Genomic DNA, 22,097 nt, shown 5'->3' on the forward strand with positions numbered 1-22,097 from the left:
CTCGAAAATTATTCCCACTCCTCGGCAGCCTCGACGTTGGAGGCCCGTATTCAAAAATCCCCCGCCATTCTCTGGATTTCATCTTGCGAATATATACAAGAAGATATACAAAGAATGGCGGGCGAATTTTTGAATAAGGGCCTCCAACGTCGAGGCTGCCGAGGAGTGGGAATAATCAAGGACCGTTGAGCATACATATACAAATAATTAAACTTAGGCAACTAGGATTGACGGATTTTTGCAGGCGATATATAAACACTTTATAACAGCCTAAAAAAATGTTAAAAACAATTCGTTATTATTGGAGTAGCGTGAGGAGCTTGCACACACAATGCGTCCACAGCATCGAGCTATAATATTTTCTGAGACCTATCCAAAAGGAAATCCAGCGACTGGCAGGTGAATTCTTGAAGAGTCGTGTCTTCATTACTATTGAAGTAGTCGGTGAAGTTTGCTCAGACATTTGTGGGACCTTATACCCGAGCAGCCCGTGCGCAAAAGAGGAAATAACAGGTTCCCGCGGCCTATAAGGAAACGGCGCAAGCACGGGGTCCGCTGTCAAGGACGACACGGAACAACGAAGGAAAGACGACGAGGAAGTAACGCCGCGCAGAAGACGGCGAGAAGTTGCGGAGCCCATTATCGAAGTGTCCTGACAATGAAGCTTATCTTATCTGACACCCTGACTTCCGTTTGGTCTGCCAATCGCACAAATCATAATTTTGGTGGGACGAACGAACAAACTGGCTGAGCTAGTCGTTGCAATTCGAAGCGAGCAGAAGGCTGGAAAACAGTTCGTCACAGCTGGCGCCCAACGTGGGCGTTAGCAGAGCAGAGCCTTTCCTGCAACATGAGCAACATGAGAAGCCCGACAAACATCAACACGAGCAGCAACAACATCATCAATGGACAATGGTGGCAGGAACAGCAACTTGCAACATCAGGAAAAGTGTTGCTGCCGGTTGACTAGTTCCCGATGTTCTCCGTTGCAGCTTTGCTTCCTTTTCTTGGGGGTCCGTGCAATGTGTAACAACGTAGCTAAGACAGCCCCACATTTTGGTTTGGATTTGGCGACATGTTTATTTGGTCTTTTGCCGCCTTTTGCTGCCGATCTTCATTTAGCTGTTGCTGCGGTTGTCAGCGTCTTATTATCATCATCAGTGGCAGCTTTTGGCGGTTTTGTATATTTGTAGCTGTCCCGTTGTTTTTTTGTTTTTTTTTTATTTTAGTTTTAAGTTCTGGCAGCGGATTGTTTTGGGTTTTTGGGGGTCTCGAGGTTTGGGAATGCTTACAATGAAATTCACTTTGCCAAAAAGTTTTCATTTCATTAAAAACGTAGCTGTGTGGGTGTGATGTGTGTGTGGTTAACTGACATGCAAGTAATTCATCAAAAGCAAATGCAACGCAGATGGGAGCCGAGAGTTTTCTGTGTCCACAACTTGTGCCCCACAGCTGCCACACACACATTTGAAAAAAAAAACACACACACATGCATAGCACCACGCATAAACACACACATACTCAGCTGCAAAGACAAGACGTTGCCACAAAAAAAGAAAAAAAAACACTCCTCTGCAAAGACTTGGGAAATAAAGCACGAGTAAAGAAAAACTTTTGGCAAACACCAAGAAATAGTTGGTAAGAAGGGGTTACAAGCTGTGTATGAAAGGGTTAAAGGGCATCGCAGTTTGTGTGTAAACCATTTGCATCGAAACAAGAAATGTGTTTATATTTTAAGGTACAGCAGCAACACATTTAACAAATCTGCTGACAAAAAATAAATTAGAAAAAGTTCTGGGTCTATTTATCATAAACTCCCACCCTTTCGCGGAACCTCACAAGTGTCAATCAAAGTTGTACAAATCAACAAAAGGCAGCTGGAAGTAGCCCAAATCAACGAATGACAAACGCAAAGTAAAAGAAATTGGGTTCCTCTTGTTCTGTGTTACTTTTCTATATTAATTGACCTTTCAAGAGTTTTGTAAATCGGTTTGGGAAATTGGAAATTGGCAAGAAGGTGTGACAGTCGCCAAATATAAATGAGAAAAATCAACAAAAAGGGTTGATTGATAATGAGTACAATCAAAGTTGTGGACTTGAAAGCAATAAATAAAGCGTTTTCTCCTATCGCGCTATCTTGGTACAAAATTCATTTCATATTTCTGCTCTAAAAAAAACCCCACATTTCCCAATCTGATTTTTCTTCACTGTAAATGCTTTAGGGAACCATTTTACCTTAGGCTAGCTGTGATTCATTAACCGTGCAACCCCCTTAAAAATGTCTCAATAACACTAGAAATTCTTGCGTCAAATACATTCACTAAATATGGATGCGTGCAAATACCATCCCTGTTTTTTGTTTTTCCCTTACGTTATAAACAATTTAACATTTTCTACTACAACATGTTTGTTTTATGTACGCGATCTCATTACGGTTGAGAAACTGTCTGTGAAAATGTCGTTGCTGAACGATTGGTATGAATGTAGTTAGATGCTTAGAACCTTCGACCTTCACACTATAATTTGTGCTATCTGATCGAGAATGAATTGCAAAGCTCTTAATGTGTGTTGTGTTTCGTTGCCGAAGTTTTTAGACAGCGTTCAAATAACTCCATTGTAGGCGTTTCTCGGATGCATATGTGCGTTGGTGAAAGTGTTGTTGATATCCTTAAACTGAGTGTTGCACACTACAACTAGCTTTCGATTGATAGTGTGTGTGCTTGATGAATGTCCTGTAGTAGGGACCGACCCTAAGACCACGACTTTCTTCGCTGCAGTGATGTTTTGTTGATTCTCCTGTCGAATGTACTGGTGGTTCTATTAGACTGCGTATTATAAGAGGCTGAGCAAAAGCCCGGGCAGGCAAGCCTGCGACAAGCCCATTAAGAACGTATGTCGGCAGTGCCAACTCCTGACCAGGATGAGCCGCGTGAATGGGAGGAGGAGAATGGGCAAGTGGTGACCTCGACGCAATCGCGAGTCTCCGGAGCCTGAGCTCATTTCGTTGTTGTCAATGGGGCCTCGTACTTCCGTATTGCCACCGTAATATGGCGGTGGCTTGCGGGTGATGCCACCCATTTCGCCGCCAAGTGACCCCGACTCACCGCCAGTTGGGCCACCACCTGCCCCACCACTGTGCTGCTGGTTGTTGTGGTGGTGGTGATGGTGGTGCTGCTGATGTAGATGCTGATTGCCGCCGGAGTTGCCCGGCTTATGTGTGGCCGGTTTATTGCCGCTGGTGTAGTAAACGTGCGGCGATAACGGCGTCAAGCCCCCGCCCTCGCCACCTTCCGCCTCGAAATCCTCGGCGGATCCGTACTGCAGCTCCTCGTCCTCCGGCTGGTAGGTGACTTTGACTTGTTGTTTCTGCTTCAAAATGTCATTGGCATCCGGATCCAGGCTTCCGCCCGCTCCACCTCCTTTTCCGCCGCCGTTCAGCGGATTTTTATTACGATTCGGTCCGGGGATTTCTGTAGGGCAGCGCGAAAAAAAAAAAACGAAAAAACGAAGTAGCGAATGAGAAAATGTAATTGAAACAAAGGTGCAAATACGTTCCATTTCGCGGATTCCAGGCCAAACAATGGAGGCCAGGTAAATAGCAATGTCAAAAGGAAAATTAACAATTTAAAATCATTCGGTCATATTCCTTGGCCAAACTGAATAAAATAATACATTTGAATATTGCTCTTATAAATGTCGGTATTTTATACCAAACCGAAGGCATGCACTTAATTGTTACACCTCTGCTGTTGGGCCCTCGTTTATTGCACATTGATGGAGAGGTGCTGAAAAACTCACCGTATAAGCGGATACTGCTGTCGACTTCGCCGAGTGAGTTTTTGGCGATGCAGCGATAGGATCCGACGTCGTCCTTCTGGAACTTCCTGACTATCATTGACATTTTAGTCTCGTACATGGACTGCGAGCTCTCCTGCACATGATACTTGCCCGATGTCACAATCATCTCACCTGGTGGATGGTTTTAATATATGGTATGTGGTTCGGTTTTAGCAATTTATCATTCATAGATTTATAATTTGTCCTTCCTAGCTCTAAATACAACTCTAACAATGTAACTCGCGTAGAAATCATATCAATAGAAAGTAAGCTGTGACTCGAAATCTGTCAAATGTTAGAATATTCTACGGATCAAAAAGTTAACTTCATTTTATTTTCTTCTATAGTGCACATCTTAAATAATTTTGTTGAAAAATAAGAGCATTTCCCCAAGGAAACTCTACTGTGGAAACTTGTGTGAGTGAAAACTTAACAAAATAAGTGTAATAAGCATCAGTTCTTGTGTGACCTCTTTCAACTAGTTTAGTGTAGAATACGCATAGGCGTACTGAGAATGATTGAAATTTAGGTATTCCGGGGGATACAGTCCGACTCGGAGTACTGGAAGTCCCCGGACCACCGCCACCAAACTGCACCACCTGCAACGAGCGAACGTGCCGCAATCTGACAACTGACTAATGACAATGCCAAGCGCTTCGATTCGAATCGATGTTGGAGTAATGATGCGTTCGGCCCCGGAGCCCGACATCTGCATAGATGTGTGTACCCATCTGTCCGTATAGGCACATATACATATGTATATAAATGACCGTACATATTCATATATATATATATTCGCATATATATATACGTATCGGCAGACCGGTCTCGGCACTCCGCTCGCACTCACTTACCCGTGTCCTTAATCCAGTAGTTAATTGATTTGGGCGAGGCTTCGACGTGACACTCGATTTGGACATCAGTGCCAAGTGGTGCGCCGACTAATTGATTCGGCACTTGGATGACCGGATGAACTGCAACGAGATGAAGGTTTGGGCATGAGTTTGGTGGTTCCAGCACTGTGAGGTGTTCAAGTAAAGCAAATGCTGTCAAGCGATCGGCCATCAAATTGGCTCAGATTGGTCAGCTCGGTCAATGTAATTATGCTCTCTACTTTACCAAACCCAATCAACACATATAGGATGTTTTTATAAACATTTTCATAAACATCATCTCGAATATATATCGTCTAATATTTCCCATTCATAATGATTGTCATTAATTTGGATGATTACATATTCCTGCAGTGTCGAGGATGTCGGACTACTCAAAGTTTCTGTCCAACCTGACGGATCAGCTGGGTATTCTGCTTAGAGTTGCGCCCAAAGGATTGGGAGGATTGGGCAGCCTGGGCAACTTGGGCAATAATCTGGGCAACATGCGACCCGCCCACAAGGCTCTGATGTGCGTGGGGGTGGCCACTGTGGCTTGCGTTGTCCTGGGCGTCACTGTTAAGTCCTTAAAGGGAAACAGCCGCAAGGACAAGGAGAGGATCATCAATGTGCGAATCGGTAATCCGATCAAGCGGGAACTCAAGGGGACTGATAAGGACGAAGGATCCTTCGGGGAGGAGGAAGAACTCAAATAACCAAGGGCTCCCAAGAAACTAAATATCCCCATCACTATATATTTTGACCTCGTTTTGTGCGATGCAATGTTGTTATATTTTGTTATTTCAGACCGTTAACAAAAGCTATTTTACAAATGATATTTGTTCCAAATTAAATGAATGCACGTTAACATCAAAGAGGAATTTTAGAATCAAGCCACTTCTATGAGATCACTTCTGGAATAATTTTCGACTGCCGTTATATAGACATAGCGTTTATTAATAATATTTTATACTCATTGCTCTGTATGCTAACTAAGCCCTTCAATATGGCAACCATCGGCCATTCAAAAGGGACTCCCTTTGAGGGCAGAACAAAAGTTGGCTAGCGCACTTGAGGGCCAATTGAGTGTGGCATAATTTGATGGTGTGCGCTCCTGGCTTTTTCCGCTTTTCTCCCGACTTCCCTCCGCCAAAATTTCTCCACTCATTTTCCAGAACTCATCAGAATGCAGTTCATGCAGAGGACGTCGAACGGTGCTGCATTGACAACTCTTTTGCCGATGGCCCAACTTTCGTATTTATTGTCACTTAGTCCGGGTCCCGAAGGGACTGGCATTTCGGGGGAGGTCCTGACCAAAATTGGTGGTTTTGTAAAACCTGCCAGAGGACCGAAATGCGAGTACCCTGCCCCGCAGCTAACAGCTCACAGATTGCACATTGTCTTCATTTATTCTCCTTCTACCCACTTGCCCCTGCCCTTAAGACATTTGCGGCCATGTGCATTGATAGTTGATTGCTGGTCCAGCAGCGTGCAACTCCGTGTTTCGTCCTGGCGCAAGGACTTTCCCAGCCAGAGGATTTTAATTGATTTACATGGCCGACTGCGCTCTGTCTGAGCCATCAACTATCTCTATAGCCGCTTGTGTTTAGCCCTCTTAAATTTCATTTATGCATATAAAATAACTAGGTTGCAATTTTGCTTTTTGCCAGCGCCGAAGCACACTTAAATAATGATCAATTATTTAAAATCTGCATTCTCCAAACCCTAAATAACATAAATTTAAAACTTTATAAAGCGACAATTGAATTTATGAACAATAATATTAGGTGTATTAAATGGTTTGATTTTGAATAGATGCATCAAAAGTTTCTAGTGCAATGCCATTGTATTAAACGACAAGTAAATTTGGAAATTCATGTTTACATTTTAATCATGTTTCATAATTTTCGAATATATGGCATAACTTTTCCGAGTGAATACGGCAAAGTCGTCAGCTTCTGGTCGATTTTGAGGTGGTTTCTGGACCGACTGTCGCTGCTTTAATCCATATGTGGATCGGGGATCCGTGAACTGGGGAAGAGTCCTGGAAACCTGCCACATTTAGGGTCTGTCCTCAGTGCATTTATGCCGGATAAAGGACCTGCAGTACCTCGGCACTTTCGCTGGGCGATTTGCAATTTTGCAATGATTATTCTGAGCATGTTCCTGCCTGGCCAACGGCCACCTTTCAACCTTTCACCTTTCACCTTTGGGCCATTCAGCCATTTGGCCAGGTGCTCCTGCTCTGCAGCCGCCCGATTTGCGGCAAACAAAGCCACAAATATGCACTAATGACGTCGTCAGCTGCTGCCACTCCTGCCACTGCTGCCACACGCCCCCTGGCCCACGTGCTCTCTTTTCCTTGCCAACTGTCGCCCCGAATTTGCCCAGTTTTCACCCTAAAAATTTCCCAGCAATCTGGAGCACCAGACTCGCATTTCGGGCAATTGTTTTGGAGAGCTTGAGTTGGCCGAAGGTGACAAAAATTCTGAACCCATACGTGCTGTAAGCGGTTAGTCGGCTTACAGTGCGCTTCACGGGCATAGGATTGGACCTAAACTGTCTGAGTGACATACATCGAAAGGATAATAAGGTCCCCGAATGATCTGACGCTTTAAGGGTGCTGGGATCTGTTAGGGAAGTGGTCCAAGCTCGTCGGTTTCATTTCTTTTCTCTACTCTGCACTCTTTTGGTGGCTTTCAAACGAACGTGATTTTTGTCATTTTGCTGCGTTTATTTCCTGTCTGTTCGGTTTACAACTCATGACGGGGGCGTTGCACAACAAAGCAGGCGTGGCAGGCAGGGAACCAAACGTGCCTCGTGACCAAGACTGAAAATAAGGACGAAGATGGCATTTCCAGTCTGGTTAAAGATACAGTGTTACACAAGGCAAACGTCAGCTTGCGCGCGGGAAGTTGCATGTTGCTGCTGGGATGCGGCACGTTGCCAGTTCCTGTTGCACATCCCATAGGTGCAGCTAATTAGGGGAAACGGCCAAAAGGCCGACGAACGGAAAACACAGTGCAACGGAAGCGTGAAAGGCGGAATGCGGCAGACTTAAACACTGCAAAAAAGTGTGTCCTACTTTAATGTTGAATAATAAAGTCTAAAAGATCTTTCAGCTATACAAAACAATGCAAGGTGAAAAGCCAAAGCCACCAGAAACACGTGTGGTTGTACCTTATATATCTTCTAAGCCGCAAGATGATCACTTTTTTAGCCGTGCATTTTTATCAGCTACTTGCAGCAGCGGCAAGGCATCTGCAACTGAACCAGCTCGTGCAACTGACTCCACCAAAAGTTTCCGGATCCACCAACTCTTTGGCAAACAAATTGCAAGGAAGTTGTTGCAAAATGGCAACAGGAAAAGTAAACACGCACCGGAAACGGGGTATAGTGGAGGGGGCAGGGAAATCAGGGTAAAACGCGGGGAACTCGCTACTCTCGAGTTGATCAAAAAGTTTTCCCAGGTCTCTGCCTCGGCTGCTCCTTGCAGATAACTGCTAACCAGTGACTGTTTACTGCTGACAAGCGGTCCAAAAGATTGCACTCAAATGGTTGCGACCACAGTAATACTCCCCAAAAAAATGTGTCCTTTGATGCTGCCAAATCGTAAAATTGTTGTTGTTCTAAAATGTAGAGGTACCATTTGCCAGTAAAAAGTTAATTGGTATAACTTTTTATAATATCAAGTTCTGGAAGAGCCAAGTGGATTACAAAAGAGTTTAGAAAATTAAACATATAAAAGTGAAATTTAATACTATTTGTAGTACATTGCATGGCTCAGATATTGTATGTATATATAGGACAAAGGTTAAAGTTGTGCCGACACACATGCACGCAGTGCCGCTTAAAGACCGCATTAACACAATGTCAAAATGTTAAGAGGCGTGATTTTGCCACCTTACTCCTAGGGTGGACACGAAGAAGAAGTGCTGCACTGGAAAACGATCCGAAAACCAAATAGGGCGATGAAGAAAGAGGGGCAGAACAAACAAACGCAGTGCCACCCACAAGCCGCCCTTGCCACACCTCTTTTGACTGCCTTGATGATTGAGTGAACTGCCACATGGCAGTGGAGTCAAAAGTGCTAGGGTGGGGCCAGCAGAACTACGGGGCAAGCTGGCAAAAAGGGGGCTGCGAAAAATAGTAGGAAAGTGGGCAGGAGCAGCACGTGCTGCAGACAGTTTGACAAAAAAGCTGTGGCCCACCAAAGAGGGGCAGACCCGTCTCCCCACCTGTGAAAAAAAGAAAACAAAAAACAACAAGCAAAGACGAAGCAGGTAATGCCCGGTATCAGTGACAGGATTTAAACGGATTACAACAAGGACAATCGAGTTAGCACGGCACATAGAGCAGCTAGGGCCCGAGTTTACCTTCTGTCTTCTGGCGTTTGCCTTTTATCACACCGCCCCCGCATTATTCCCATTTACTCCTTGCGCCACCGAGGTCTTTCCGTACACCGAAGAAACGAAGGAGTTCGTGGGCCAAATTCAAATAAAGTTAGCAGCCCGCTTCGTTAAAATATTTAGCAAAATATATAAATATTTGCAGGGCCAAGGATCCTACAGTATGGGAACTCTTTAACGTAATCCAATTGTTCGCCTCTTCCCGATAGTCGCAGTGTAGGAACCTAATGTAAGATAAACGCCACAGCTGCCGTGGCCAAAACCCAGCTGGCTGACTGATGTTCATGATGGCGATGGGGAAGATGAAGTGACGGGATGCGGATGTGTATGCAGCGGAGGATGGACACGAGGATGCAACACCGACACCGAAAAGAGTTGACCAACCGCAGGCTTCTCTAATTAATGGCGCAGTGCCAGAACGGAGGAGGCAAATACTCACAGTGTATGCTGAGGGAGATGCGCTTTGAGACCGATGGCGGTACTCCGTTGGAGGCGATGCACAGATAGGAGCCCATCTCGTTCCTCGAGATCTTTGATAGCTTCAGCACCTCGCCGCGAAAAGAGGGCGCTGCAAGTGTGCGGAAACGGGAAGGCGGGAACAATAAATATACGTTTAGCCCGGAAAAGCGCAAATGTCCTGCGAACTGGATACTTACCTAGGGTCTTAGTGCCCACATTGTCCTTCAGGACAATTTCGCTGCCGTCTTCGCGCCGCCAGGTGACAATCGGTTCCGGATAGCCGCGGGCCCTGCCAATAAAATGCGACAAGAGTACAGTGAGGGATCCATATAAGCTGGCAACTAAAAGAACTAAAATTAAAAAATGCCCACAAATGGATTTACCTATGCTCGCCCTTTGAATTCAAATTGGCTGTTTTTCAGGTAACACTTTCTGTTCTCAACTGCGGCTCAAGCACCTCGAGATCGGAAACCATTTAGGCACCCATAAACCATGAACCAACTGGCCACGCCCCCACAATGTTGATGGCAAATGGAAATGGGAAGCGCCAAATGGAAGTGCCGAGATGCCAAATGGAAAATATTCAAGTTCAGTGGCTTATTAAATTTAATATGACGATGCTTCAGCCGAGGACTCCATTGTGCCTCGGTTGGAGCAAAAACTTTTGTGCAATGCGAAGGCTGGGTGGGAAAGCGGAAAAGCGGGCAGGCAATACGCTTAAAGCCAGCAGGCGCTCAAGTGTGTGGTGCACTTTGAAAACCCTTCGAAACATTGATCGACATCTCGACTCTCTCTGTATAATATATATTATATCATAAAAAATATTTCATTGGTATTTCTAGGATATGGCTCTGTAAACCTTCAAATTATACCAACAAAGAATGCACTCAATCGCTTTTAATGTCCGAGGGAACTGAAATCTACCAATCGCCTAGACAACATACCCTTCAATATCAAGCAGTAGTAGGTACGTCCTGGAGATGCGTGTTAAGACAGCAGTTGTTCAACAGCAAACCAGACACGGGTGTGGTAAATTTTTATGATGCCGCAAACAGATGCAAAATGGCTAAAAAGAAAATCAGCCAGAACACAGATACACAGAAACTCCTATACACATGAGCAATACAATGGGCCAACAGTTAGCAGTCAGCGGCAGTTTCTTGGCTATGTTTAGCCGGGCCAAGACGGTCTCTCTTTTTTAGCCCAACTAAGTGCAATTTGCATGGCCCAAGGACGGCTAGACAAAGCAAATTTCACTTCGGTTCAGCAAGTTATACAACAACTCTCGGAGTGGCCCTCGCTAAATGACCTTCTTGGGTTCGTTTAAGGAAAGTCTCTTTGTCTTTAATCTAACAAAATTTAAGGGAATTATGACTGTCTCTTTTGGACAAAGTTAAATTTTGTTCGCCAAATTTACTAGCTAGTAAATTTCTTTCTATTCAAGTACCTCCGGAAACCATGTAAATATTTCAATAACTCTCAACAGGAAGGTTTAATTTCGTTAAAGTTTACCAGTCGATGCTTTTAATGCTCGTTACGTAAAAGTTGAATTCATTTTAAGGGATTTTCACTAAGTGGCATTAAAAATGAACAGAAAACAAAAGAGGAATTTCGCAGACAAGTCCTCTAATAGCTTTCCACACTCGCACATTAACACATGGAAAAGCGGGAAAAGTGCGCTTATCGCCATCGTTTCATCATTTTGCGGTTAAATCGTTAAAAAAAGAGAGCAACACTTCGTGGTTGCGGTCAAGTTCATAAATCAGCCACCAAAAATCACCCCAAAACCAAGAGCATAAATTAGAAACGGTTTTTGGTAATACCCTAATGCCGTAGGACCCCTTAAATGGTACGCACGCTTACAAGTCTAAGCGAAATCCCTGCTTGTTCGGAAAACTAGCATACCCGTCGTCGGGCTTAGCCCCAGGGTGGCCAAGGAGTTTCGGTGCTAAATCAAGAGAAATGAAGTGTCACTTAATTTGTTGACATTATTACACGGAAGGAGAATGGAAGTTGAGAGGAAAAAAATGGAAACGTAGATTGCGAATGGGAACTGGCATTTAATAGCCAAAGTCAAAACTGAACTAGGTATTACTTTAAGTCAATAAGAGAATAGTTTACGTAATGATGTACTTGGTACTCCTATTTATGGAAACGATTGAATGGGCTTATCCCGTTGAATGGTCTATTCAATTATTTATTGAAAACAAGTATGCTTTAATAATTCCCTGCGAATGCTAGGACCCAAGCTAAAACCATATACGGTACATACTCACCGACATGTCAATCGCACGGAACTGCCCTCCGGCACAATCACATCGGAGGAGGTGTCCTCGCTGATGAAGTCCGGCGGAATCACGACGTCCAGGAAGCCAATCTACAATTACCAAAAATAAGACAAAACACAAATATAAGACACCAGCGAGCAAAAACATTAGCACGCACCGGATTTCATTCCACTCACTTAAATGATCACAAATTACTAAAGGGACAAGGGCAGAGCCAAGTACACGGTGAGAAAATCCCAAATCTTTCTATAATTCTTTATATACTTTAATCTTTATAGACTTTAATTTGAAATTTTGTATTAATGAAATGTTTGGGAAATTAACCGTGAAATTGTAAAATAATTACTCGACCTGTATTGCTTATTTTCTATTTATATAAAAGAGTAACATATGAAAAAAGATTATTGAAATTTTCTTCAGTGTAATCTTGGCTGATTATGCAAGTGGCTCGTAAAGCAGGAGTAACGGCAAAGTGTTTTATATGGCGAGTAAAGCGGAGTGATGTCGAAGCGAAGTGATGTCGAATAAACTAGGAATAAACTAAGCCAAGGTAAATAGTTTAAGCCGGGACGGTGCGGGTGTGGCAAAGGGGGGCGGCGGGCAGTGCGGTGCACTTTGACCCTGCTGCCGTTGTTCTTGTTGTTGTTGTTGTGAAGAGCGTAAAAGTGCAAATAAAAATTAAGGAAGCATGAAATACATTTTATTGGCACCATAAACTTCACTTCGCTGGACACACGAGTGTACGTGTGAGCGGACACACCCATTCACACACGCCGCAAATACGCACACAAACAAACAAAATTTATACACATACAAGTATGTGTGCGCACATGATGCTGCCAATTTATATGGCCCAACATTTTCCTCCTCGCCGCTGTTTTCGCATAGTTTTCGCTTTCGATTTGCTGCGCTTTCCTTTCCCCAAACAAGTAGAAGAATAAGTAGGTGGAAAATGTGGGAAATCGAAGGGGGAAATGGTGGCGAACAAACAATAACAGCGGCAAGTACAACAGCTCAATGCATTCGCATTTCCCTCCACCGTTTAATGCCGCATGAAAAGAATGGATCGGAAAATGGGAATATCATTTTCACCACAACGTGCACAACACCGATGAGGGTCGTGCCAAAAATCTGTATATGAGATATGAATTGAAAAGCAGGGCAGACAGAAAACTAATCAGAGTTATGCAACCAATTTTCAAATTTTCGTTTGAATATAATTGTTGAACCCCTTCAGTTTCAATGCGGCAATAAAGTAGTCTAGTCTTAAAAACTAAGCGAACTACAGTGCGTATACGTAATTTTATTAAGTATACGGCAGTGCATCTGAAATTAGCAATTAGCAAACTCACCTGGCTCTTCATCGGATCCGTGTTCAGTTGGCACATATAGCCGCCGCGATCCTCCTCGGAAACCGCCTTTATGTGCAGATTCCACGTGTTCTGGTCCAAGTGGCTGACCGTGACGCGAGGATTGTGCGTGATTACGTTCTCGTGGATGGCTTGGATGGCCTTGGTGTCGGCCTTGAGCCAGCCCACCTTATTGGAAAGTATGTTTAATTCGACATCACAAACTCTCGGAAAATACTTAGTTGCATGCACGCTGGATGATTTCCAGTGCACTGGCGCTAACTGATGACTTACCCGATAGCCGCCCAAATGTCGGACGTGACACGTGAAGGTTGCATCGCGTCCGACGGCCACGGACACGTTGGAAATGCTCTCCACGAACTCCGGCTGAAAGGCGCCAATTGCTGCAAGAATGAAAAAAGGAGCGAGATTAGAGTGCAGCGGTGTGTGTTTTTCCAGCTGTGTGTGTGTGTATGGCAGTTAATGATATCGCGCCAGTTCACTGGCAATGCATTCAAGGCCCTTCCCTGCGCAATAATCCCCCCAGAAATACCATGCCCGCCGCCTCCCATGTTGCGTCTGCCAAAAAGTCCGTGATTTATCGCTTTTAAATGTGCCCCGTAACCAGCCTTCTACCCACCAGCTCACCTCCCACCCACCCACTGCATTCCGGCCTTGCCAACAACTTTACTATGCCAGACGACCGGCGGCAGACAATTTAAAGAGCTGCGGCGGCTAATTGAAGATCGACATCCGGCTGGGCTGCCTGGCAGTACGACTACGGCACTTTGACTCTCCGCGAAACGAGAATCCGGAGCTCGGGCAAGTGGACGGACGAGACAACGGGTACGGATACGGTTACGTAAACGAGAACGGCTTCGGGCACGGGGCACACGCAAATATAAATAATTTATTGAATCATCGAAAATCAAACATTTCACTTGCAAGTGCTGCAAAAAAGTTTTCCAGGCCGTAAACCAAAGAAAGAAAATATGCAAATAGTGAAGGAAGACAGTGAAGAGGGTTAATACTCTTACATAATATTCATTTCTGCGGGATATTTTAAAAAATAACGATAACTCATCAAGCCCGCTAACTACACTAGTTTATTATAATGAATATTAATCTAATGGCCGATTTTAATGTTGTAACGATTGTAAACTAAAAAATGAAGATGAAGAATCCGAGGGACCCCGTTAAGGTGTATGAATGAAATTGAATGGAGTGGCTCGAAGGGATTCACCAGACAGCGACTGCTGTACGCACGACTGCTGTCCTGGCCGCAAACTCCACCCGAAAACCCGAGAATCCCGCTTCGGCGTCTGCATCATCGTAATGCATGCAAAAAACTTTTGGCAAACTTGAAATTTAAATATTTATAGACAGAACCGTTGGCTCACCAACGGATTGCCGGAGATCGGGCGGGTATTGTGTGTAGAAATATATATGCGTTTAAGTGTTGCAGGGCGAGATGTGCTGAATTGACTCAATTGGCCAGAGGCATGATTTATCGCACTTTCGGTGACTATGTGTGTGCCGCCTGCCGCCTGCCTGCCAAATGCAAAACGCCGACCCAGGAAGTTCTAGAGTTGATAATCTGGATAATCTACTTGCCGACCACAAGCTAAAAATATTCAAGCAAATTTATTCCGGCAAGGGAATGCATTCATTGGCGAATTAATTGCTGCACTGCGTGTTGTTCGAGATCGCACTGATTGAATTCATTATTGATTTATTGGCAAATTAAATGTTGATATGCCCGCAAAGCCGTCAGTGAGAAACAATGGCGGAATTAACAAAGTAAATTTATAGCTGCCGTTAAAGTGCGCAGCAAATATTTACCTTTCTTTGAAGATTTTATTGCACAATTGGCCGAGCCTTTGAAATTGTCATTCCAAATGTCAACCATTAGAAAAGCAGCAAGGTTATTAATTTTGCAGCTTATCGTTTTCATTATTGATAAAACAAAATCTGTGCGTTAAGTTTCAAGTGCAGCAAACTCAGAGATTTGGTGTCGGAAGCTCGTAACCACCCCAAAGTGTTGTGCATGCGGACGGTACAGTGGAGCCTGGCCCCTCGCACCTCCGGCAAATGCCAAATGCTGTTGCTGCTTGGCTGACTGCGGCTTGTTTGTCAATCTGTCGTAGAGTCTCTGCATGCAGGCGAAGATGTTTTCCAGCATTGTGCCAATCCCAATGAACTTGTCGCCGCTCCCCCGCCCCCTGGAGTCCAACCACCACTCGATGCTTCTCATCCAGTTGTTTGTGAACTTTGGCCTGACTTCTGGTCGTGGGTCAGCATCCTTGGAGCCTTTCTGCTGGGCAGATTTTCAGATGCCAGAGGAGCCAGAGTCAATTAACCCCCGGGCTTGGACCACTCAAAATACGAAATCCAGGTCCCCCGCCTCATAAATCTCCGCCTTCATTTCAATTTTCGGCTCCAGCATTTCGAGTCTCGTCTTGTCAATTTTTGGCTCACATCCCGGGGCGCCTTTTCGCATTTGCTCGGAAAAAAGTTTAAATCACACAACGACAATGAGGATTTGCCGACGCAAATTTATGGCTCGGGACATTGGCAAAAGTTAAGCAAGGAAACGTATTAGATTTGGGCGGCTGGCTGGGTGTTTCACATGTGTGGGTGGCAAGGTAAACACACACGATCCGATTCAAAGATACAAAGATGCCAATCTGCATGGGAATGACAGTGGGGACTGGAGACCAGCAACTCTGATTTCTGCACTAAAAGAAATAAGTTCGTTTACAGAACAGCGTCTTGTGCAAGTTTTCGCAATGGACCTGGACAACGAAATTGTAAGCCACTTAGTTCGCAAGGAATATAGGTTTCAATGGTTTCTTTCACTGTACCATGTTACCTTTTCTCTGGCCCTTCGGTTTTTATGGCCTCACACTTGAACAGGCCCACAAATCCAGTGGCAAAGCACCAATGATAGGTGATAATGGCAAATTTGAAAGCCAAACAGAGTGGATTTCCAGACCCAAAGACACCGAACCTGCTGCAAGCTGAAGCTGAAACAGAGAACGAATTTGGCCTTAAAGTCATGCTTTGGCCAAGACAAACAAATGACTTGGGCGAAAAAAGAACGGCACCAAGGAAAAGCCGGCAATTGAATGTCGGTTGGCATTAAAATTAGCATTTTTACAAATCGTTTTCGACTGAACTTACACTTTTCCCGGCGAAAATTCAATTTAAATTTCTCGGCTTCTCCCCTTTTTTCCCTAACAAATGTCGCGCAATTAATTGTGTCTAGATTTCTGTTTCACACTTTCCTGGAATATATTTTTTTTTATTTTTTTTGGTGTTTTGAAAAGGGTTGCCCTATAATTGACAAAGTTTCTCGTGCAAGAAGACAGGTCCTTCTCTTCATATATTTTGGTTTCGAAATATTTAAAAATGTATCTAATATTGTTTCCGTTATTGCTGTTTAAAATAAACAAAACTTTAATAAACCTTCAATTCCATTCCTCATCCTCGTGCGATTCGCTTACTTCAATCCCAATTCCTTTCTCCCCTATTTTCGAATTTTATTCTTTGGGCGTCACATAAAATTAATTACAAAATACGTGCATTTTTCGGCACAGAGCAACTTTTCTCGCAGGAAAGCGGAAAAAAACTAGTAACTCCGTCTGCGGCTTTTCCCGCTGACCGCAGGCGCTAAAAGCCGAAGAACCGCCGACGAAAAAACACATGATAAGTGCAGGATAAAGGGAATTGTGAGTTAAAACTTAAAAAAAAAGAAATGCATAATACACAGTAAATAAAATAATGTGAAATAATGACACTTTGGTATGCCACGGGAAGCTAAAAGTACGCAGCCAGCAGATTCTCAACGATTTTGAAGGTGGAATATGGAAAAATTAAAGTATATATATATATTTTTTTTTAAATACCACAATTATAGAAAGATTGAAGTGAGAGAAACATATTTCTGTTATGCGTGCAAAAAATCGTGGTTACTGCCGGTGCTGTTGGTATCAATTAAGTCACTCGGGGGACGGCAACAGAATGGCCATTAATGGCGCTATCTCGCTCCCGCCATTTGGCCATACTGCGGTTTAGCTTACATTTCACATCCGGTGGGTGGGTGGTTTTTGTGGGCGGGGGTGTCCTGTTTGGCAATTAATTTGCATATCATTGATATGCACACACAGTAGCAAACACGCACATGCACATTATATTTGCTTAGGATTATTATCGGTTATTAATGTTGCTGTAATTGAAAATTATTTTCACTTTTATGTTTATCATTATCAGCTGCCAGTTTACATCCTACATCCACAGCATTTCCATCTGCGGCATTATCGTCGCATGGGAATTATTGTTTGCCGTGATTTAAGTGCTTTAAATATGCACATCTGCATGTATTTCGTATTTATGCGGACCGAGGACGAAGCGTGGGCCACGTCCATGCATAATTATCAACATTATGGGAATAGTTTTGCTACTAGTTGGACTTCCTGAGGTTTTGTCGAGCCATTTTCGCACCATTGACACGTGTTAAATATTGTAATAGATTGTGATCCAAAGGCTGGTCAGCATTGGATTCATATTTTAAGTAACCTTTAATATTAAGCGAATTTTAATACTTCGAAACGATTTAATCTAGGTTTAATTGGTACAAGCATCGAACTGCATAAGTATTCTGTTCTCAATTTATATGCCATAATAAACAGTTTAGCACGCAGTGATCTTATAAGTGGCGGCTTGTCTATTAAAGTTTTATCGAGTCATAATAAAGCTGATTTCTAAATTAGTTCGGTTTACTAGCCATCCAAATGGCTAGGGAAATCTACCTCGGCGCATTGAAAACCCCAAAGCGAATCAAAATTAATGATACGATTTAACCACATTGACTGGGGAATAAAACAAAGGGCCAACTGTTTTTAGAATGAATCGCAAACAATAAAGACCGCGCCGTAAATATTTAATGCGAGGAAGGAAAGTATTTGTGATTGTCGCGCCGACGTGAACAATTTGGCACTTCATTTTTTACAATTATCATACGATGGGCAGACAATCGGAACAGCAATCGCCGGCGGCCAGGTGAAAATGTGCCCAGGGAATATTGTGGTAAGAGGGGAGTGACGGCGGGAAAATGGGCAAGGTGAAAACATAATTTTTACACAATTAAAATGAGGCGAGAAATATGTGCGCACGATTCAGTGACCAGACAGTGTATCGTTAAATTAACCGACATCTGAAGATACTTTTAATAAAGAGACAAACATTTGTTGTCTGACGGGAAAACGGTTCAATGCAAATTAAACGATTTCTGAAGGTAGTTTTAATAAAGGGACGAACATTTGTTGAACAAACATTTTAAAAATCTTAACAAAAATGTATTTACTATGATTAACGGCAATTACGTTTTAAGCCGCTCTATACTTTCGAAACATACTGTACTCGCGTTGAACAGATTTGGCTCGAATCCTGATATCAGTGGGATCAGCTCTGAAAATGTGAGTGCAGATGTAAATGTAAATGTAAGTGGATGAGTGAGTCAATTAAAGCGCCATTGAATGGCCAGCGTTCGGTTTTCGATGTTGTGCGTTGTCTTTTGTTTGTTTATTTATTTGTTTGTTATTTATACGTTTTAATGCCAAATGGCAATTGGCAATGGCAACAATGCAGCGGGCAAAATGCAAAATGGAGAATGGAGAATGGTATCCATGACAGTGCATTAAGCAGTCCCCAGCAGTTATTAATCGCCTGTTTTCCCCGCTCTACCCATCATTTAGGGGTTTCAATAGGCCCGCAATACGGCGAAACAATTATCAAGTCGGTTTGCGTTCGCTTTCCCGCCGGATTCCGTCCGTCCGTTCGATTTCCGTTTCCGTCGCTGCACAACACTGATTGCAGGGTTGCACTCGGGCAGAATGCGGCCTCGATAAACACCTGATAAGCTCGCGATAACACCCATAAGCACTCTTCAAACGGATCAGGCCAAACGACCAGATCTGATTTTTTTTCACTTTAATACTCCGGTTGCATTATGCAGCACCAAAAATTAAGTTTTCAGCTGATTGAACAAGTTTTACAGATTTTTATACTGAAGTAAGAGCAATTCAATAGATCTTTATAGTTGATGAGTGTTTGCTTGATTTTTTTTTTTGTATTAAAATGATGCGGAATCCGGGGCGAACTGGAATATTTCTGAATTACTTTTAAATGAGCGGACCGACGGTAATTAAAACGATCCGCTTTGAAAATATTACATACTATAACAAATTAAACTTTGAATACGAGAATATTTTATATATGACCATTTTCCAGTTAATTAATATTATTATCAGAGTCGATTTTGAGTAGTACTATATTCTTATATTAATAAGTCTGTCGGAAACCTTTAACAGTTTCTAGTTTACTCTTATTGTAAAATAACTTCTTTTCGGGTTTCTTTATTTTCAATTCGAAATATCAAGAAATATCAAAATCCAGAACACACTCAATAGTTCTCAACATTTTGTACAATCCATTTAAGCTCAGTTTTTCGATATTTTTTACGCTCTAATGATCCTTTTACCTTCCAGAAGCGAAACGATGAGCAGCAGGTGAATCAGCATTTTGCCATTCCGATCGCACCTGGTGAACTGAAAGTTCAGAAGCAAGCGTTTCGCCGAGACTGGCATTTGGTTTTAATAACTTCACAAACACATTTGCGATCGTCACGCGGAAAAAAAAAAACAGCTTCACTGCACTAAAAAAATGGTAAAAAAATATTCGCTGCTGTAGAGTATTTTTTATATATTAATAATTATTTCTTAGGGACGCGAGTATTCCGAGTGTGCAGCTTCGAGTTCCGTTTGACCGTTTTTCAACCAGCCGACAGCGCCGACGTTGATCAACTGAAGATGCAGCTGCCGGAATAAGCATCCTGTGGCCTCGAGGACGACCGAAAACGAACCACTCGACGGCACCGAAATGGCACGAGCTTCTAACGAAGCAACACGAAGTCCTGTCGTAATCGTTAGCCGTTGGATACTGTAAAACCGAACTGCCGTCCCGAATGTCCTGATGACGAACCCTCGTTGCCAATTGTCGAAGTGGATGTTCGAATCGAACGCCGTCCACCATGTGCCGAATGCGATCCACATGCCGGGCACGTGGTGGAACGCATAGCTCGAGGATGCCGGCGGGGAGATGTCCTGGCAGCGCAGGCGCCGTGTCTTTCGGAGGAGGAGTGTCGTCCACATTCGTCTGACAAATGGTACGACAATTGCTACAAGCTGTGGTGGCATTTGGCCACCGCCTGGCAGAATCAGAATCTCCTGCGACCACAGCGTCCAAATGGAGTGACAGGAGGGTCCGCGCGTGGGGCGCCAGTTGTGAAGAACTCGAGATTGCGACAGGTCCCTGGGATACCCCATTTCACCAATATATTTTAGCAAGCAATATATGTGCAACTTCATTTAGAAAGCCTCATTGCAATAGGCCTCAACAAAGGTCAAGGGTTACCGACTTTGCTAACAGATATAATTTTCAAGCAGAAAATACAGTTTTATAATCATATTATGTTTAATAATGACAAGTAAAATATCTATCCAGAAAACGTAACCTTACGATTTCAAACAAATGAAATGATATATTCTCAGCTGCAGATCAATTACTTGATTTACATTATTGAACCCTGACTTTTGTCCCAATTTGTTTATAATACAACCACTTAGCCACATCCCACATCGATTCATGTATGCATTTAGTCTACAAAATGCGCTTAAATCATTTTGAGTTTCGCATATTCATGGCCAATTACTTTTCCCGGAGGTCCTCATAAGTTGTCCGTTTCGAACTGGCCTCCAGCTGACATTCGGTGGTTGATCAGCCGCCTAACCTCACACCACCCCATTTCCATTTGGCCATCGAAAGGAGCAACTTTGCCAGCGTTGGGCGGAAAAAGTTTCGAAGTGCATTCTGCATTCTGCCAGATAAGCAGGCGACACAATCCCAATCGAAATCCCAATTGACATAATTTTCAATATTTCAATGTCGGGAAAATAGGAAGATTGCACTGGAATTTAATTGAACTTTAACTGTCAGTTTTTTGGCTCCTCAGAGGCGTCGCAAATTCGCTGGGGGACCACATCTTTGGCCACGATGTGACAGGACCGAAAGTCAGGGCTGTCAAAGCTATCACAAAGTGGCTTAATTATCCAATAGACGCTAGATTCTAGATGTCAGCGGATGCCAGTCATCTTAAATTGTGGATAGTGTCTTCAACTTTTCCGTTAAATAACTCAATTACGCCTCAGACTTTTGCTGATGAATGGGGCAGGGGTGGAGAAATGGGGCTGGGCTGAGGCATAATTATGCCATTACGCAATTTTTACCACCCGATCCGCTTAAATGAATTGCAGCTGCTCCGCCATCAGCTGAAATGCGCTGCAACAAATCAAAGTGCGATTCCTTGAATGCCACGACGAAAACTTTTCGGCAATTATCCACAGGAAAAGCGGAGAATAGCGAAGAAAATCGTTGGAAGTGCGCGGAAAAAAGTTGGATGGGCGCATTTAAAATTACCAGGAAGCTTTGAGGATGATCCAAATTTCCATTAGATCCAATTCTCCGAAAGAGTTCTAGAAATTGTTGCCAGAACTACTGAAAGTGCCCAGGGTCTTGTTTAACAAGCTTTTAATTAACAATCAAAAGTTTTTATTTCTTCCTATAAAATTAGACTTTACAAATTAGATCGACTTCTTTTATAATCTCAGTTCGAAAGTGCCCAATTTAATTTTGAGATTATTAACACCTATACAATGTGGCGCATATAAGTCCTCGCCAACACACATGGTTAACTAATCCTAGTCTTTTTCCTTCACTTTTCTACAAACTTCTGGGACAACGAAGAAACCAAAACCAAAACTTTTG

General features: G+C 43.3%; 2 protein-coding genes across 2 annotated transcripts; one reads left to right on the forward strand and one right to left on the reverse strand.

The window, feature by feature from the left end:
• Positions 1–185: 185 nt before the first annotated feature.
• On the reverse strand, positions 186–19,863 carry LOC6612581 (lachesin). The gene is made up of 9 exons (XM_002037050.2): positions 19,756–19,863; positions 13,509–13,618; positions 13,218–13,403; positions 11,854–11,954; positions 9,775–9,866; positions 9,558–9,686; positions 4,692–4,811; positions 3,799–3,969; positions 186–3,470 (listed from the first exon to the last, which is right to left on the reverse strand). Exons 1-9 carry the CDS (start codon positions 19,859–19,861, stop codon positions 2,833–2,835), a joined length of 1,653 nt encoding a protein of 550 aa, XP_002037086.1. The 5' UTR covers positions 19,862–19,863; the 3' UTR covers positions 186–2,832.
• LOC6612582 lies at positions 4,104–5,592 on the forward strand. The gene is made up of 2 exons (XM_002037051.2): positions 4,104–4,254; positions 5,085–5,592. The coding sequence occupies exon 2, from the start codon at positions 5,093–5,095 to the stop codon at positions 5,423–5,425; it is 333 nt and encodes a 110-aa protein (XP_002037087.1). The 5' UTR covers positions 4,104–4,254; positions 5,085–5,092; the 3' UTR covers positions 5,426–5,592.
• Positions 19,864–22,097: the final 2,234 nt, after the last annotated feature.

The sequence above is a fragment of the Drosophila sechellia genome, chromosome X (genome assembly GCF_004382195.2).
Source record: "Drosophila sechellia strain sech25 chromosome X, ASM438219v1, whole genome shotgun sequence".
Classification (NCBI taxonomy): Eukaryota; Metazoa; Arthropoda; class Insecta; order Diptera; family Drosophilidae; genus Drosophila; species Drosophila sechellia.

Bases quoted from the DNA above. Each gene is read 5' to 3' on its own strand.
- LOC6612582 (XM_002037051.2), top strand. From the start codon at position 5,093: ATGTCGGACTACTCAAAGTTTCTGTCCAACCTGACGGATCAGCTGGGT.
- LOC6612581 (XM_002037050.2), bottom strand. From the start codon at position 19,861: ATGCCAGTCTCGGCGAAACGCTTGCTTCTGAACTTTCAGTTCACCAGG. The intron at 11,955-13,217 runs GTGAGTTTGCTA...TGGTAATTGTAG, and splicing joins CGGATCCGATGAAGAGCCAG to ATTGGCTTCCTGGACGTCGT. The intron at 9,867-11,853 runs GTGAGTATGTAC...TTTTATTGGCAG, and splicing joins TCCGTGCGATTGACATGTCG to GGCCCGCGGCTATCCGGAAC.